Source organism: Hemitrygon akajei, chromosome 5, assembly GCF_048418815.1.
Source record: "Hemitrygon akajei chromosome 5, sHemAka1.3, whole genome shotgun sequence".
Taxonomy (NCBI): domain Eukaryota; kingdom Metazoa; phylum Chordata; class Chondrichthyes; order Myliobatiformes; family Dasyatidae; genus Hemitrygon; species Hemitrygon akajei.
In genome coordinates this window covers 145,216,612-145,236,261 of record NC_133128.1, presented here as the reverse complement: position 1 = coordinate 145,236,261, position 19,650 = coordinate 145,216,612, and the positions used below count along the sequence as shown (strand labels likewise).

Below are 19,650 nucleotides of genomic sequence, written 5' to 3'. Positions count from 1 at the left end.
GTCTACACTACAACAGAAAAAAACCCACCAACAAAATGGAGATTTACACCGTGCAAAACAAACGTGTCTAATATACAATTCATAACAATACAGAAAAAGCACCCAAAATGAAATCATATAAAGCTAGTAGTCTCCCCACCCTCCCACCACAAAACTTCAGGCCAACCATTACAATGTAAAGAAAAGTTAATCAGAGCTTTCGTCACCACAGAGCTGTAAACATAAAAAAGTATAATGCCTACTACCTAAACTATAATGTATTTCATATAAAAAAACTGTAAAAATTAACCAGAAAAAAAGCTTGAAAGTAAGGGATTATAGTACAAAAAAAAGGATAAACCTTTAATCTATAGAGGAATTGTGAAAATATTCAAGAAAAGGTCCCCACACCTTATGAAACTTTATGTCTGAGTTAAGAAGTGAATAATGAATCTTTTCAAGGTCTAAGCAGGACATAATGTCTCTAAGGCATTGAGCATGAGTGGGTGGGGCAACATCTCTCCACCTAAGAAGAACTAACCGTCTAGCCAAAAGAGATGCAAAAGATAATGTTCGACATTCAGTCGGACTCAAATGCATGTCAACTTCACCCAAGGTGCCAAAAAGAGCAATCAAAGGGTTAGGTTCTAAATGGCAATTAAGAATATGGGATAAAATTTAAAAAATATCTCTCCAAAATTTCTCTAAACTAGGACAGGCCCAATACATATGGATAAGAGAAGCCTCGCTCCCTTTACACTTATCACAAAAGGGACTAATATCAGGATAGAACCGTGATAAATTAGTTTTAGACATATGAGCCCTATGTACAACCTTGAACTGCAAAAGGCAGTGGCAAGCACATTAAGAAGTTGAGTTAACTAATTTAAGAATTGAATCCCAAACCTCATTGGACAGGGAAATATTTAAATCATGCTCCCAGGCAGCTCTGCTTTTATCAAAGGGGGCATGCCTCCAAATCACTAAATTATCGCGAATAGTAGGTAGTAAACCTTTTCCCAATGGGTTTATACAAAGAAACAAGTCCAAAAAGTTTTTCTCAGACATCTCAGGAAAGTTTTGTATTAAAGGGTTAAAAAAATGTCTAATTTGAAGATATCTAAAGAAGTGTAGATTAGGTAGGTTAAACTTTGCAGACAGTTGTTCAAAATTTGAAAAACAATTAGCAATGAAAAGATCTTCAAAGCGCCTTAATGCCCTTTCTGTACCAGTCATGAAATGTTAAGTCTTGCATAGAAGGTTGAAAAAGATGGTTATGTAAAATAGGACTAGAAAGAGAGAAACTGTGAAAGCCATTATATTTTCTGAACTGAGCCCATATTCTTAAAGTATGTCTAATAAGAAGATTAGCAATTAGTTTAGGCAAATGACGAAGTACAGATCCAAGAAGTACAACCACCGCTTTAAATGTACCCAATGATTTGGCTTCCATAGCCATCTATGACAATGAATTCCACAGATTCACCACCATTTTGTTAAAGAAATCCTTCCTTATCTCTGTTCTAGAGGGACATCCTGGTATTCTGTGGCTGAGTCCTCTGTTCCGAGACTCCCCTACATCTTTCCCAACGTCCACTATATCTTTGTCTTTCAATATTGGATAAGTTTCAATAAGATTCCCCCTCATGACCATGGTTGCTATTTCCAGATGGTGTACTACAGAAGGATAAGAACAATTAGATTGAGAAACTCATTGCCCAGCTTTTCTTTGATCTTGATTGAATCGTTAAATGACTACTGAACATGTGTTGAGCAACTGGACCTTCAAGAAGCAGCGTAGGATATCTTGGAATCACCAAATGAATTTTGCTGACCTCATTCCATGGTAATTTACTCTCCTTTCACTTAACTCTTCATAAATTTTCCTGGATTCACAGCCCTCAACCCAATTTATTGGTTGAGCTCTCCAATGTGTCTTCAGGGTTTTTCAATTGAAATAGACTGGTCAAAAATGGTTCAAAAATGTCCCTCAAAATTATTTTTCCTTTAATGAGATGACAGTTTAACACTGCCCACCTTGCATCTGTCAAGTTAGTCATATGTAAGCATTACATGTCAGTTCACAGGATAGATTCTCGTAAGTGAAACCAGGAGAGATTTTCTCCCTCTACAGGAGATACCTGAAATGCTCACCATCATCCGCCTTGGTTGCATCAACAGTTGTGTACCTTTACCAACTCTGTGCAAACCATTTACACCTTAAAACATGAAAGCATGCCCCTTGGTCAGTTAATAAAATGAACTCAGTATTATGAAGGCCAGTAATAATATTTGTGAAAAATAAAATATTATTTACTCTTACGGACAGCTTTTAACAAAATTCCCCTTTATAAGTTAACCTCCTCTTTTCTACGTGGTTACAAAAACCTTTGAAGGGGGATGGAATCTGTCCGAAATAACATTGTAACATATTAAATATTCCAATTGGCAGTCAAAGGAAGGTTTTCGGAACTCATTGCTTCAAATCTTGATTTCCACTCAAACTCTGAGTTCAGTTCCTCGAGGCCAATAGCAGAGTCAGTAGAGCCAAAAGATCAAATATGCAGCAGGATGAAGGGATGTTATCAAAAAGGAGTTATAAAGTTATTGGGAATGGAAACAGGACCTTCTGCCCAATTCATCCATGCTGATCGAAGAGCCTTCCTAAGCTAATTTCATTTGCCTGCATTTAGTCCATTATCTAAACCTTTCTTGTCCATGAACCTGTCCAAATGTTTTTAATCATAATTGTATCCACATCTGCCACTTCCCAGCAGCTTGCTCCATGTAACCACTAGTCTGTGTGGTAAACCTGCCCCTCAGGACCCTTGTAAATTGATATCTCTCACCTTAAACCTATTTCCAACATCTGCAGAATTTCTCATGTTTATGACCTTAAACCTATGCCATAGAAACGTAGAAAGCCTACAGCACAGTACTGGCCCTTTGGCCCACAAAGCTGTGCCGAACATGTCCTTACCTTAGAAGTTACCTGGGGTTACCCATAGCTTTCTATTTATCTGAGCTCTATGTACCTGTCCAGGAGTCTCTTAAAAGACCCTATCGTATCCACCTTCACCACCGTCACCTGCAGCCCATTCCACGCACTCACCACTCTCTGCGTAAAAAAAACTTAGCCCTGACATCTCTTCTGTACCTACTTCCAAGCACTTTAAAACTGTGCCCTCTAATGCTAGCCATTTCAGCCCTGGGAAAAAGCCTCTGACTATCCACACGATCAATGCCTCTCATCATCATATACACCTCTATCAGGTCACCTCTCATCCTCGTTGCTCCAATGAAAAAAGGCCGAGTTCACTCAACCTATTCTCATAAGGTATGCTCCCCAATCCAGGCAATATCCTTGCAAACCTCCTCAGCACCCTTTCTGTGGTTTCCACATCCTTCCTGTAGTGAGGCAACCAGAATTGAGCATAGTACTCCAAGCGGGGTCTGACCAGGGTCCTATATAGCTGCAACATTACCTCTCGGCTCCTAATCTCAATCCCACAATTGATGAATGCACCGTATGCTTTCTTAACCATAGAGTCAACCTGCACAGATCCCTCTGATCTTCCACACTGTCAAGAGTAATACTATATTCTGTCATCATATTTAACCGACCAAAATGAATCACCTAACACGTATCTAGGTTGAACTCCATCTGCCACTTCTCAACCCAGTTTTGCATCCTATCAACCTGTAACCTCTAACAGCCCTACACACTATCCACAACACCTTCAATCTTTGTGTAATCAGCAAATTTACTAACCGATCCCTCCACTACTTCATCCAGGTCATTTATAAAAATCACGAGAGTAAGGGTCCCAGAACAGATCCCTGAGGCACACCACTGGTGACCGACCTCCATGCAGAATATGACCCATCTACAACCACTCTTTGCCTTCTGTGGGCAAGCCAGTTCTGGATCCACAAAGCAATGTCCACTTGGATCCCATGCCTCCTTACCTTCTCAGTAATCCTTGCATGGGGTACGTTATCAAGTGCCTTGCTAAAATCCATATACACTACATCTACTGCTCTACCTTCATCAATGTATTTAATCACATCCGCAAAAAATTCACTCAGCCTCGTAAGGCACAACCTTCCTTTGACAAAGCCATGCTGACAATTCCTAATCATATTATGCCTCTCCAAATGTTCATAAATCTTGCCTCTCAGGATCTCCTCCTTCAACTTACCAACCACTGAAATAAGACTCACTGGTCTATAATTTCCTGGTCTATCTCTAATCCCTTACTTGAATAATGGAACATAATCTACAACCCTCCAATTCCCCCAGAACCTCTCCCATTTCCATTGATGATGCAAAGATCATCGCCAGAGGCTCAGCAATTTCCTCCCTCACCTTTCACAGTAGCCTGGAGTACATCTCGTCTGGTCCCGGTGACTTATCCAACTTGATGCTTTCCAAAAGCTCCAGCACATCTGACCATCCTCCCTCTCACACTGTCTCCAATCTTTCTCTATTTGTGAGCCAACCGCCTCTTCCTCCATCTCTTCTGTTTGGTTTCCACCCCGCAGCAATCCTCGCCTAAACTCTCCCCAATAGATTTAGTAAACCTTCCTGCCAGGATATTGGTCCCCCTGGGATTCAAGTGCAACCCGTCCTTTTTGTACAGGTCACTCCTGCCCCGAAAGATCCAGAAATCCGAATACCTGCCCCCTGCTTCAATCCCTCAGCCATGCATTTATCCTCCACCTCACTCTATTCCTATACTCACTATCACGTGACTCAGGCAGTAATCCCGAGATTACTATCTTTGAGGTCCTGCTTCTCAACTTCCCTCCTAACTCCCTGTAGTCTGCTTTCAGGACCTCCTCCCTTTTCCTGCCTATCTCGTTAGTACTAATATGTACCATGATCATATTGCTGTTCTCCTTCCCACCTCAGGATATCATGGACACGATCAGAAACATCCTGGACCCTGGCACCTGGGAGGCAAACTACCATCCGTGCTTCTTTCCTGCATCCACAGAATCGCCTGTCTGACCCCTAACTATAGAGTCCCCTATCACTGCTACCACCCTCTTCCTTTTCCTACCTATCTGAGCCACAGGGCCAGACTCTGTGCCAGAGGCACGACCACTGTTGCTTCCCCCAGGAAGGCCATTCACCCCAACAGTACTGAAGCATGAGTACTTATTGTCAAGGGGTACAGTGACAGGGGTGCCCTCTAGCCTCTGACTCCTCCTGCCCTTCCCTCTCCTAACTGTTACCCATTTATCTGTCTCCCGAGGCCCCAGTGTTACTACTTGCCTATAGCTCCTCTTTATCACCCCCTCACTCTCCCTGACCAGATGAAGTCATCGAGCCGCATCTCCAGCTCCCTAACGCAGTCCCTAAGGAGCTGCAGCTTGACAAACGTGGTGCAGATGTGGCCGGCAGGGAGACTGAGAGTCTCCAGAACTTCCCACATCTGATACCCAGTACAGAACACTGGCCTCGCACACATTCTTCCTGTCCGTATTCTACACAGATTACCTACCTCACCTCGACCCATTGTTGCCAAAGCCTTCTGTCGCCCGCTCCTCTGATGCCTGCTCTATAAAGCTGTCTCCTTTTAAACTCTTCTCACTGTTCTCACTGGCTGATGTCTACGCGCTTGCACAATCATGCGCCGATCAAACCTTCTATTTAAAGGTTACCTTACTGTGGGGAAAATACATTGACAATCTATTTTATCTGTTAATTTATTTTAACCCCTCATCATTTTATAAATCTCTTCAAGTTCACCTCTCAACTTCTTTTGCTCCAAGGAAAGCAAGTCCAGCATATTCAATCTCAAGCCTTCCAGTCCCAGCAATGTCCTTGTGAATCTCTTCTGCATTCCCTCGAGCTTAATCACAGCCTTTGAATGAAATGGTGACCAGTACTGCAGTTTATATTCCAGGAGTGGTCTCCCTAATGTCTTGTACAGCTGTAACATGATCTCTCAATTCTTGTACTTAATGTCCCATCCAATGAAAGCAAGCATGCCACATGCTAGAACTGTACAGGGAAATGACGAGGCTGCACCTGAGTGCTGGCTGCAGTTCTGTCTCCTTACTAAAGAAAAGAGACACTAGTTTTGGAGGTGTTGCAGAGGATGTTCACCAGGTTGATTCTGGAGATGGGGGGTTGTTGGGCTATAAGGGGGCTGGACTATGAGAAAAGATTAAGTTGTCTGAGACTATAGAAGAATGAGAGAGGATCTTATATAAACATACAAAACTATGAAAGAGAAAGGTAAAATAGAAGTGGGAAAGCTGTTTTCACTGGTAATTGAGACTAGAACTAGGGGGCATAGCCTCAAGATTCGAGGGAATAGATTTGGGATGGAGATGAGGAGGAACTGCGTTTCCCAGAGAGTAGGGAATCTGTGGAATTCTCCGACAGGGAAACAGTGGAGGCTACATCACGAAATGTGTTTAAAACACAATCAATTTTTGAATACCAGGGGGAGTAAGGGTTAGGGTTGAAGGTAGGCAAATGGAGCTGAGTCCATAGTCAAAATAGCCATGACAATGAATGGCTAATTACCAAACCCCACTTCTCTTTCTTATGTTCTTATATTCTCCACTTGTCAACACATTGGGAGAACTATGTACTTGTATCCTTAAGTGTCTCTGGTTTACAACACTCCCCATGATTCTGTTATTCACTGTATATATACTGACATAGTTTAACTTACCCAATCAAAGGGGGTGACAAATCACCATATTGAAGGGAGATTGAAACTCTGGCTGAGTGGTGCCACAACAACAACCTCTCACTCAATGTCAGCAAGACCAAGAAGCTGATTATTGACTTCAGGAGGAGGAAACCAGAGGTTCATGAGCCAGTCCTCATCGAAGGATCAGAAGTGGTGAGGTTCAACAACTTTAAATTCCTCAGTGTTTTCATTTCAGTGGATCTGTACTGGGTCCAGCACATAAGGAACATTACATCACACTACAGTTAATGGACTCTAATCTGAATATCAGCTCTCCACTACCACACTCTGACTCCTTCCACCATTTTTTAAAATCCAGTTTGCTTGATCATACTGGATGCCATGTGATCTCTCCTTCTGAAACAGCCTACCATGACAGATCTTGGCAAAAGCCTTGCTAATGTCCATTAGACAATGTCCTCTCTGTCCTCATAGTCCCTCTTCAAAAAGCCAATTAAGTTTGTGAGACATAATTGCCCACACATGAGTAGCTATGTTGACTATTTCTTTTCAGTATTTGTCTTTCCAAATGTGATTGATCCTGTTCTCTTATAATCCCTTCTAGTAACTTACCCATAAACAAATGCTAGGCCCAACAGCCTGTAGTTCATTGGCTAGTCCTTGCACAATACTAACCACCCTCCAGATACCAGTACCTCAATCATTCCTAAGGAAGATACAAAATTACCTTACAGATCCCCAGGAATTTCTTCCCTTCCTTCCCACAATCTACAGTGATACACTGGGTAAGACCCCGGGGATTTACCCATCTCATGAATACCAACAGCTCTTCTTTTGTAATATTGATCATTTTAGGACATTACTTTTCTCTTCTGTGAATTCCCTGACGTCCATGACCTCTTTCATGGTAAATACTGATAAATAGGCCATTGAACCTTTGGCTCACTTAATTACATTAAAGATGATCTACACCTGAACTCAATATTGAGAAATGCTTCTGAGTTTCCATCAGCACCTTGGCAGAACCACGAACCATCGATTTCTGGCTTGCATTGCTAATTACTTACTCAGGCCCAGCTGGGTTATTTCAGGAGGGCAACAATGTTATTCAATGGGCAGGAATTACTTTTCAGTGTTAATGTCATGAGGGGAAACCAAGTAAGGTTCTGATTCTGATTGTATTGATGATTGGTTCATTTTGGTCTCCATGGCGAAGGCTTCATTCTAGTCTCCATGACATGGGGTTCATTCTGGTCTTCGTGGCAAAGGAAGACAAGGAGCAAGAAGAAGGAAGTTTATCCTCCCTGGCTCCAGAATTCACATTTGAGACAAATGGTGATGACCATCAGTTGCTGGGTAAATCAGGGATCTGGATGCAGAATGGAGAAATGGTTAACACATTGACTTCATAATGCCTTAAAAAAGTCCTACAGCATGGAAAAAGATCCTTTGGTCCACCATATCCATAGACTAATCCTATTTACCAGCACTTGGTAAATTCAAGTGCTTGAATATTTATATAAATACTCTTAAAGAACAATATAATTATATTACCAGATGAATGTCATGAAATCTAATGGAAAGGCATGAACATTTTCCTGTGCAAGGTTCAAATGAAGGGTTTTACTCATTGGAATAGATGAGATAGGGTAAGAGGAGGCTCCGGTGGAATATATAAGTCAACAAATACTGACTTGGCTGATTTACCTTCACCTACACTGTAGAGCAACCACCAGATTTTCCCATTTGGCTACTGAAACATCTGCTAACAATTTCATCTGGCCATTAGCTGTTGAGGCACTGAGTTCACATGGAAGGTTGTTGTGAAGCTTACCCTTACATTTTAAACTTGCCACTCTTGCACTTCCTGTGTTTCAGGGAGGTCAGCTGGTTGCCATTGTGAGGGGAGCGAATGCTCCGTTGCTCCAGAAAACCATTCTCGAACAATTAGTTGCAGAAAAGAAGGTGCTTGAAGAGGGAGCTGACCGGAAAGTGGTGAGAACAATAATGACAAAAAAAGTACTGATTCCGAACTACTGTCTTTAATTGTTTTTCCTCCTTTATATTTGGTGACTTAGTACAGTAAAGGTACTAGACAGGATAATGGAATGCTTCTCTTGCAGCATGTGAGAAGGCAGGGAGACCTCCAGGGTCCCCGATGACTACACCTGTGAGAAATGCATCCATTTGCAACTTCTAACACTCCGTGTTAAGGAGTTGGAGCTGGATCTGGATGAACTCTGGATAATTTGGGAGGCTGAGAGTGATAGTTAGGACATGTAGGTAGGTAGTTATACCTAAGGTGCAGTACACAGGAAACTAGGTGACAGTCAGGAAGGGGAAAGGGGTTAAACAGCCCTAGCAGAGTATCCTTGTGGCCATCCTCCTCAACAATAGGTAGACCACTTTGGATACTGTTGGGGGAAATCACGTAGCAGAGGAAAGTCACAGTGGTTGAGTCTGGCTCTGTGACTCAGAAGGAAAGGGGGGAGAAGAGGCGAGCTGTGGTGATAGGGGATTCATTAGGTAGGGAACAGAAAGGAGGTTCTCTGGATGAGATTGAGATTCCTGGATGCCTACGTTGCCTCCCTGCTGCCAGGGTCCAGGACATCTCAACTGTCTTAAGTGGGAGGGTGAACAGCCAGAGGTCCTGATCCATGTATGGACCAATGACATGGGTAGGAGTGTGGCAAGGTTCTGCAAAGTGAATTCAGGGAGTTAGGTGCTAAGTTAAAGGACAGGACCTCCAGGGCTCTGATCTCAGGATTGCTACCCATGCCACATGCTAGTGAGGCCAGAAATAGGAATATTAGACAGCTTAACATGTGGGTAAGAAAGTGGTGTAGGAGGGAGCTGTCACATTTTTGGATCATTGGTCTCTGTTCCAAAGCAGGTGAGATAGTTTGCACCTGAACTGGAAGGAGACTAATACCCTAGCAGGAAGGTTTCCTCGTGCTGCACGGGGTGTTTAAACTACAGTTGCAGGGGCATAGGAACCCAAGTGCCAAAACAGTTAGGGGAGACAGATGTTGCTAAGACCTCAGACAAAGTCAGGAATCAAAAGCTTGAGCATGGTAAGGATATTGTTCTGTGCTGCATATATTTCAATGCAAGAGCATTGTAGGAAAGGCAGATGAGCTCAGGGCATGGATCAACACATGGAATTCTGATATTGTATTTATTAGTGTGACTTGGTTGCAGGAGGGGCAGCACTGGCAGCTCAATATTCCGGGATTCCATTGTTTTAGACATGACAGAGCAGGAAGGATTAAAGGAGGGAGGGTGGCATTACTAGTCAGGGAAAATGTTATGGCAGTGCTCAGTCAGGACAGATTGGAGAACTCAACTAATGAGGCTTTAGGGGTGAAACTAAGAAATAAAAAAGGTATAGCCCCATGTTGATGAGGCTATATAATAAAACACCCAACAGTCCACAGGATTTAGAGGAACAAATTTGTAGAGAGGTCGCAGACTGTTGCCAAAACACAGGGTTGTTATAGTAGGTGATTTTAACTTTCCACATATTGACTGGGACTCCCATACTGTAAAAGGACTAGATGAGATAGGGTTTCTCAAATGTGTTCAGGAATTTTCCTTAATCAGTATATAGAAGTCCCAATGAGATAGTGGGAGATACTTGATCTGCTATTAGGGAATGAGGCAGAGTAGGATAATGGACTTTGTGTAGGGGAACACTTTGTATCCAGTGATCATAATGTCTTTAGTTTCAAAGTAAATATGTGAAAAGATAGGTCAGGTTGGCAAGTTGCAACTCTAAATTGGAGAAAGGCCAATTTTGATGGTATCAGAAAGGACCTGGCAAATGTGGATTGGGACAGGCTGTTTTCCGACAAAGGTGTACTTGGTAAATGGGAGGCCTTAGAAAGTGAAATTTCGAGAATACAAAACTTATATGTGCCCGTCAGAATAAAAGGTAAAGATAATAGGTTTCAGGAACCTTGGTTTACAAGAGATATTGAGGTACATAGCAGGTATAGGCAGGTAGGAACAAATGTAGTGATTATGGAGGATAAGAAATGCAAAAGAACACTTAAGAAAGAAATGTGGAGGGCTAATAGAAGACATGAAGTTGCCTTAGTAGACAAAGTGAAAGAGAATCCTAAGGGATGCTCAGATATGTTAAGAGAAAGGATTGCAACAGCTAAAATTGGTCCTCTAGAAGATGAGAATGGTAATCCATGGATGGAGCCTAAAGAGAGGGGGGAGATCTTAAATGAATTTTTTGCATCTGTATTTACTCAGGAGATGGACACAGAGTTCATATAACAGAGGCAAAGCAGCATGAACTTCATGGACCCTATATAGATTACAGAGGAGGAGATGTTTGCTGCCTTGAGGCAAATTTGAGTGAGCTATATGGAAAGATTGAGCAGGTTTGGAATTTATTCCTTGGAACATAGAACATTGAGGGGAGATTTGATAGAAGTATACAAAATTATGTGAGGTATAGATGGGATAAATGCAAGCAGGCTTTATCCACTGAGGTTGGATGGGACTACAACTAGAGATCATGAGTTAAGGGTGAAAAGTTTAAAGGGAACATGAGGTGAAACCTCTTCATTCAGAGGGTTGTGAGAGTGTGGAACGAGTTGCCAGTGCAAGTGGTGCATGCAGGCTCAATTTCAATGTTTAAAAGAAGTTTGGATAGGTACATGGATGGTTAGGGTATGGAGACCTATGGTCCTGTGGAGGTTGATGGAAATAGACAGTTTAAATGGTTTGGCACAGAGTAGATGGGCCTGAAGGGCCTATTTCTGTACTGTTCTTTTCTGTGACACTAAGAAATGGAATGTTTTATTTTTAATCACCTCTCTTTTTTATATGGGTATCTAGTCCTTGCAAGTTTTTTTCAAACTGATCTACCAACACCCTTGAATGATAGATTTTATTAGAATTGTATTGTTTAGGGAGAAGCACATGGAGTCTTATAAAACAAACAACACATTTCACTGTGTGTTTCAATGTACAAATGATAAAAAAAAAGTCTGCATCTCTATCAGGATCTGAATCTGAACATTTGAATCATTCGCCTGCAGTTATTGTCAAGCCATCTACTACTAACACATGTTCTCTTGTTAAGAAAAAACTCTTCGTTATGGAATATAGATACTTGGTATTCAATTTATCTTTATTCATAAATTTATACACCTCAGTGAAATATTTTCTTTGTCTAATCCTGTCATAAAAATTGTTCAAGTGTCTCAACAAGGCAACCAACCAGAGCCATGGTTTACTTTTCGATTTAGGTCAAAGATGGAGGTTTAGTAAAAGAAGACAATGAGGAAGTGGCAGTGCTGCCAGTTGATGAAGAGAAAGAACTGGGTAAGATATAGGAGCAGAATTAGGCCATTTGGACCATTGAAGCAATGAATGTAAAAAGAACCCACTGCTTCCCTTTGATAGAGTGGAGGAGGGAGCAGAAGCTCAGTTACTTAGAATGACAAAGGAATGTTGGGGGAAACATCAAATGGGAAGAGGTGTTCATGTTGCAGATGCTCCCAACCACAGTCAGCCAAAAATCAGTTACTCATTGATTTCTCCTGTCTTCTTGTATTTCTACTATTGACTGCCTTCTGGAGCAGTGTAACACCACAATGACTTAGTTACACTTATGGACATTTATACCTAGTAACAATATTAGCAAGACCAACTAGGAAAAAACGCTTAATGTCTCTGGAGATAAATGCACTTGATGGTGCAGTACTGTCACATGCAGATCAGGAAGTTACATATTCAATTGTTGATGTGTACAGTATCACCTGATCTTAGTTAAGGCAATGTATAGGTAATTCTGCAGAACTAGAGAAAGGTCAAATGTTTGACATTCAATGTAAATGTATTATCAAAGTAAATATATGTCAGCATATACAACCCTGTGATTTATTTTCTTACAGGCATTCACAGTAGGTAGGAAGAAACAATAGAATCGATGAAAAAATGCACATGACAGAGGCAAGCAACTAATGTGCAAAAGACAACAAACTGTGTAAATACAAAAAGAAAAGAAAAAAGTAATAAATAAGCAACAGATATTGAAAACACAAGTTGCAGAGTCCTTAGAAGGCAGTTCGTAGGTTGTAGAATCAGATTTAGTGTTGGGGTGAGTAAAGTTAGCCCCTCTGGTTCAAGAGTCTGATGCTTGAGGAGTAATGACTTCCTGAACCTTTTGTCATGGAACTTCAGGCTCCTGTACCTCCTTTCTGATGACAGTAGTCAGAGAAGAGCATGGCCTAGTTGGGGGGGGGGGGGGGGTCCTTGATGATAGATACTGTTTTATTGTGACAGCTGTCCTTGTAAATGTGCTCAATGGTGGGGACGGCTTTACCAGTGATGGACTGGGCTGTATCCACTACTTTTTGTAGTTTTTTTTTCATTCAATGTAATGACCCTATCAGTTTCCTTTTATGTAATCACTGATGGGAACATTCCCATGTATAAACTTGAGATAAAGATGGTAATAGGTTAATATTTTTACACCAGCTTGGAAATGCTGGCAGGATCCCCACAGGATGAAGCGTCAGATTGGCTCTGGTGACCTATATAATCTTAAAGGTTAGGCACTTTTAAATGAAAGAAGGACTTGGCTTTAAGTTTCATCATTTATGTCCTGATGATATCTAAAAACCCTTTTCAGCTAGTCAAGTGCATCTTAAACAGGTACCCTCATGATGTAGAAAATACAATGCGCAGCAAGCATCCACAGTTAGGAATAAGGCAATGACCAGATAAGTTGCCATTGGTGATGCTGATTAGTGATGTGCTGGCCAGGTCTAATTCTTTCTGAAATAGTGCTATGGGAATGCTTATAACCACTTGAAAGGGTAGATGAGATCCTGGCTTAAGGTCCCATCACAAAGATGTGTGCAGTACTTCCTCAGTGTCAGACTGAAGTTTCAGCCTCAGCTCTTTGCAACTTGAACCAGGATATTGTGAGTGTTAATTCTGACTGGTGCCACGTGAGTCAGGCTGACTGTTATAAATAGCAAGGGAATAAAGGGGAGAAAACCAGCTAAAGTGTAAACATGTCTTAAGTTTCCACAGTGTAGTTAGTACATTAACCCTTAGGGGGCAGCAGTGAGATACACACTGAAATATATTCCTAAAGGCTTTGGATCCTGGCCAGCTCAATCATTTGACTGCTTTACCTGTATTCCTAAATCTTTTCACTGAACTATTCAATAAAAGTGAATTCCTTATGTGTATCACAAACTCTGTGTTCATTCGATGCAGTTACTACCAACAAGGCATTCACATTTGCGATCATTAAACCTGATGCTGTGGCTCATGGGAAAGCAGATGAAATAATAATGAAGGTGAGAAGCAGAATTTCAAACCATTAATGTTAAAAATTATTTGAGGATATTTAGTGTCAGTCAATCGTCAGATTTGCAACTCAGCTTTGTATTTTAATTCCACCCCAATGTTTGAATCTTGAAATCCCTGAACTAGTAATGATGCACTGATGTTAAGTGTAAAGAATACAACAGAAACAAAATACACTTAAAGTTGAAGATTTAAAAACTGCTGGAAGCACTCGACAAGTAGTCAGCTTCCATGGAGGAAGAAACAAAATTAATGTTTCAAATTATTCAGATTTTAGGAGGGATCTTACACAGGGTCTTGGCTTACAATGTTGACTTCTTTACTTCTACAGCTGCTGTCAGATCCACTGAGTTCCTCCAGCAGTTTGTTTTTTATTCAGATGTAAATTCTTGATCCTCAAGACCCTCTGTTTGCTCCTCCACAGATGCTGCCTAACTTACTTGAGTCCTTGCAATGTTATTTTTGTTTTGCGGACAGAAAATGTTTTCAGTTTTAGAAATGAGGATTTCAGTTTTTAAACTAGAATGGAAAACTCAATGGAGTTCATTAGGATGAGAAGGGATCACATTGAAACCCAACAGATACTGAAAGGCCTGGATACAGTGGGTGTGAAGAGGATGTTTCCAAAAGGAGGAGAGGCACAGGCTCAAACAAAGGGATGTTGCTTTAAAAATGAAACGAGGAATTCCTTGTCATATTACCCTATAATTCTATGACCTATGCTTGCTTGAATACTAATAATATTTTTGGACCCAGGAGTAATTTTTGCAACATTGTTATGGTTAGGAATAGTTGATTACATGATACACCAATGTTTCTGTAATTTTCAGAATTGAAAACACTGAGCTCCTTCCAATATCTCTTGGTCTGCTTAGGTTCAGGAAGCAGGCTTTGAAATTATCTGCCAAGAGGAGCGGACATTAACAGAAGATGAGGCACGAGGCCTCTACCAACATCAGTCAGAGGAGGTGGGTGTGAAAAGCACCAGGTATCTGGGTCTTGCTAAATTGGAATAAAAGATGGATATCAAAAACCTGTAACTCTGTTGCAACCCCATATACCTTGATCCCTGGAACCCCTAAAAATCCATTGGTTGTCTTGAATATACTCAGCAACTGAAACTCCAAATCTCCATAGTCCTCAGGTAGAAATTGCAATGAATCACTATTGCCTTGCTGTGGAAATTTCTCATCTTGCTCCTGAAAGCTAATTCTGAGACTATAATTCCTGCTTTTAGATGCTCCACCCAAGGGAGTTATCAGCTCGGTATCTACTCTGTCAGGTCATTTTATACATATGCCTACTTTCCCAATGAATTCAGAAAACTGGAGTAAGATATAACCTCTTAATCCTAATGCTATGTGATGGAATGCCTTGCTACTCTGCTAGCAGGTGAGTGACCATGAAAAAGAGGATGCCTTTTTCCCTGAAGGGAAGTTGTCTACATACGTATCTCTAAGTGTGGTTGCTTATGACTTAAAACAGAAAATGAGTGACAGTGATGAGACTCAACAGCAGCAAAGGAAACCTGGTTATTAGTTATCAACCCAATGCCAAACAGCCAAAGGAAACCTGAAGGAAGAAAAAAGGAGGAAAATATTGTACCATAAAAGATTAATTCTGAAAACGTATACTGATTTTCAAACATTGTTTGTTCTTGACATTAAAGTCTCATTTTGACGAGCTAATTCGCTTCATGTCAAGTGGTCCCTGCCGTGCTCTGATCATATCCAAACCTGAAGGAACAGATGAAGTCATTCCTCTGTGGAAAGAGTTCATCGGCCCAACTGATGTCGAAATTGCAAAACAGGAGAAACCTGAAAGGTACTGGAAAACAAAGGAACTCCCAAATTTTGTCCTACTGACTGCTGTGGTTTGATCTGGGTAGCATTAAGAATTTGAAGAAATTAAGCCTGCTGTCTCAGCACTAGGATGTTAAGTCATAGAGAAGTCCAGCATTTATTACCTATCTGTAAATACCCTTGAAAGGATGGTGGTGACCCATCTTCTTGAACTGCTGCAATCTAAATAGTAAAGGTTACTGTATCACACACAAAATACTGGAGGAACTCAGCAGGTCAGGCAATATCTGTGGTGGGGTATAAATAGTTGACATTTCAGGCTGAGACCCTTCATCAGGAGTGGAAAGGAAGATGGAAGAAGCTAGAATAAGTGGGGGGGAGGGTGGGAGAAGGAATATAAGCTGGCAGGTGATAGGTGAGACCAAATGAGGGGGAAGATGGGTGATTAGTGGGGATGAAGTAAGAAGCTGGAAGGTGATAAGTCAAAAAGGTATAAAGGTTTGAAGAAGAAGGAATCTGATAGGAGAAGACACTGTATCATTAGCAGGGGAAGTTCCTGAATTTTGACCTAGCAATGATGAAGGATCATTGATTCTTATTCAAGTCAAGATAAAGGGTGATGTTCCCATGGACTTGCTGTTCTTCGTGGTGGCAGGCTTGGGAGGTGGTGTTGAAGAAAGCTAAGTTGGTTGCTGTGGGGCATCTTGTGGATGGGGTACGTTGCAGCACAGAATACCAGTAGGGTAGGAGTGGATGTTTAGCTTAGTGGGTAGAGTTGTACAGCATAGTTGTACAGTGTGGACTTCTTCAGAGTCATTGGAAGTGGATGTTTATTAAGTCGATCATACACATGAAATAGATTCAGGAACAAGCCATTCCTACCCCATGCCACATCTGCCATTCAATGTCATTACTGATATTTCAATCCGAATCCACATTTTTATTGGAATCACCTTTACCTTGATTAACTTAAGTCAAAAAATCAGTCAGTTTTTGTCTTAAGTATACTCAGCCTGAGCGTCCACACCCTTCTGGGGTTAGAGAATTGGTCTTGGTGCAGAAATTTCTCATCTCTGCCCTGAGGCTGCTTCCTTATTTTAAGACTGTGACCCTGATTTAGACACACCAGGCAGAGGAGGAATCAAAACTGAATCTATACTGTCAAGCCCCATGAACATTTTATATGTTTGAATGAGGTTACAACCCATTCTTTTGATCTCTACAGGGCTGGCTTTATCTCTCTTTACCGTCTCAGGGACTCATCAGGCAAACCTTGTCTGTAACCTCTCTGCCACAAGGATATCCTTACGCGGGTAGAGAAACCAGACCTGCACGTAATATTGCCAGTGGAATCTCATAGGGCTCTATGTAGTTGAGGCAAGATGTCTCTGCTCTTGTATTCCATCATTTTGCAATTAAGACCAACACTCCATTTGTCTTGCTGTATCTGTATGAGTGTCCTGGGTCTTGTGGACGTTGGAATGATGTTGTGAAGCCTGGTGGTAATTTACTCACCATGGAGTATCTAACATGTGGCCTTCAGTTGTAGCCACACTATTTATGTGGCTTGTCCAATTAAGCTTCTGCTGAATGTGGCTCCCAGGATGGCAATGGTGAGAGATTCATCATTGCTAACAGTGTTGAAAGCAAGGTGAGGGTGATTTACTTGTTGGGAATTATCTGCATTTCATGATTATTGGCAATATATACTTAAGATTTTAGCTGTGAACTCTCAACGTCATTTAAGATTAGATTACCTAGTTTCCCATTCACAATTCCTCAATCCTGAAAGGTATTCAATATGGGAGAGAAGAAAACACTCTTAGATATAATTAAAGATATTCAGTAAAAGGACAATAATATGTAAGTCACACCTTATATGTGCCAAATTATTTGCTTTGAGTAGTAACAGCAAAAGCACAGAGAGCTTACCTGGCGTGCTTACTGTTTTTTAATTCATGGATATTTTTCCCCCAAAGTCTCCGAGCTCTGTACGGTACTGAGAAGCTCTTCAATGCAGTTCATGGATGTGATGACGAGGAACAGGCTGCCAGGGAACTTGGGTTTTTCTTCCCTAACTTTGGAGCCAGCTCTGAGGCCCATAATGACGCTGAGGCTGGCCAGCGTGTGGAGAAGACCTTGGCTCTGATCAGGCCGGATATCTTAAAGGATAAAAAAGGTGAGATTAATTTGTGTAGCTTTGCACCACAGTTCCTCCAAATATGGCCCCTATCCACCTAGATTTACACAATGTTAAATCGGATAAAGGAGGGACCAAAGCACAGAAAGAACTGAAATACTAAAGACTTCTTGTGGAGTGTAGTTACTCGTTCCTGCTCATTTTGGTCAAAAATCTCTGGTTTTCACAACGTAACTTTAGAGCTTTAATACCATCCTCGGTTTTACCATTATAGACTAATTTTAAATCATTTAAGGCTTCTGAAAGTATGAGCATCACAATTTTTGTCATTCCACATGTGCTAATTCTTTACTCCTGCTGTGTAGAATCCATCCTGCAGAAGATTAGTGAGGCTGGCTTAACAGTAGCCATGCAGAAGGAGATCTTCCTTACAGAAAAACAAGTTTATGAATTTTACAGAGAGCACACAGAAGCAGAATATTTCCCAGCACTGCTTCAGAACATGACCAGGTACCACCATTCATAATTGTTAAATTTAGCATTTAAGTGTTGGACATATTACAGAATGCCTTGAATAGTACCACATGCATGCTGTATATGTGTGGTAAGGCAAATAATTTGAAATAAAAACGCTTAAATTGATAATCTGAGATTATTAAATTCATTATTCTGTCCTCACTTTCTGATAGGCTTTTGTTCCTTATGTTGGAGCAACATAAAGCAGAGAGGTTGAGGTGACAGAGATACAGAGAATGAGAGACTGTAAACATAATGAAAAATTGAATTTTGTTCGTCAAAACAATCACACCAACTCCTAAATATGGGGAGACCACACTCAAAGGAGTACCGTAGATTCCGGACTACAGAGCGCACCTGATTAAAAGCCGCTGGCTCTAATTTTAGAAAGAAAATCAATTTTTTACTTGTACAGGCCGCACCGTATTTTAGGCCGCACCGGATTTTCGGCCGCAGGTGTCCCACGTTGTAATATGAGATATTTACACAGAAAGATATTACACGTGAGGATTTTTTAACTTTTAATTAAATCCATATGGTAACATAAACAAATACATATTGCAAATGCTTTTTTTCGAACCGTGCCTGTAACGCGGCTACTTTTAAATATATGTTGCATATACTTTTTTACTGAACAACATTCCAATATCTCCTAACGACTGGTAAAAAATATATATACTGCAGCCTACCAGGAAAAGTTATTGATCGCCTTTAACTTAAAAGCAGCGTTCGCTCAGATCCAATGCCGCTCGCGTAATGTGCTCCCCCCCGCCTTCCCGTTTATCGCAAACGGCATTTTTCCCACAAGACGCGGCGAAACCGGGTGTGACGTCATAGCATCCCGCGATGTAGTACAGAAAACAAATATAGTTAAAACACTTCTAACTTTAACTAGAAAATGAATTACTAAGCGAAAATATTATAAACTAAATAACTGCCATAAAGGCAGCACAATGCTTTTCTTCGAGTGTTTTCCATGTTGATGAGGGTGAGTACAAATGACTGATTTACAATAATTTAATTGTGAAAGTGCGCTTGATTTATCGTACAATTTCATTGGACCTCTGTGAACTACTCATCAATTTTATTGGTCTACTGTTACGAGGCAAAATGTTTTTGGCGGCATGAAAAAAATCATACATTAGCCGCACCGTATTAAAGGCCGCAGAGTTCAAAGCTGTTCAAAATGTGG

General features: G+C 41.0%; 1 protein-coding gene across 1 annotated transcript in view; it reads left to right on the top strand.

Moving 5' to 3' along the window:
- Nucleotides 1–19,650, top strand: part of nme9 (NME/NM23 family member 9) — a 74,868-nt gene that overhangs the window by 17,324 nt on the left and 37,894 nt on the right. The window contains exons 6-12 of the mRNA XM_073046769.1: nt 8,535–8,651; nt 11,924–11,999; nt 13,908–13,990; nt 14,876–14,968; nt 15,670–15,824; nt 17,782–17,981; nt 18,308–18,452. Coding sequence (XP_072902870.1) covers nt 8,535–8,651; nt 11,924–11,999; nt 13,908–13,990; nt 14,876–14,968; nt 15,670–15,824; nt 17,782–17,981; nt 18,308–18,452 — 869 coding nt within the window. The remainder of the gene's footprint in view (nt 1–8,534; nt 8,652–11,923; nt 12,000–13,907; nt 13,991–14,875; nt 14,969–15,669; nt 15,825–17,781; nt 17,982–18,307; nt 18,453–19,650) is intronic.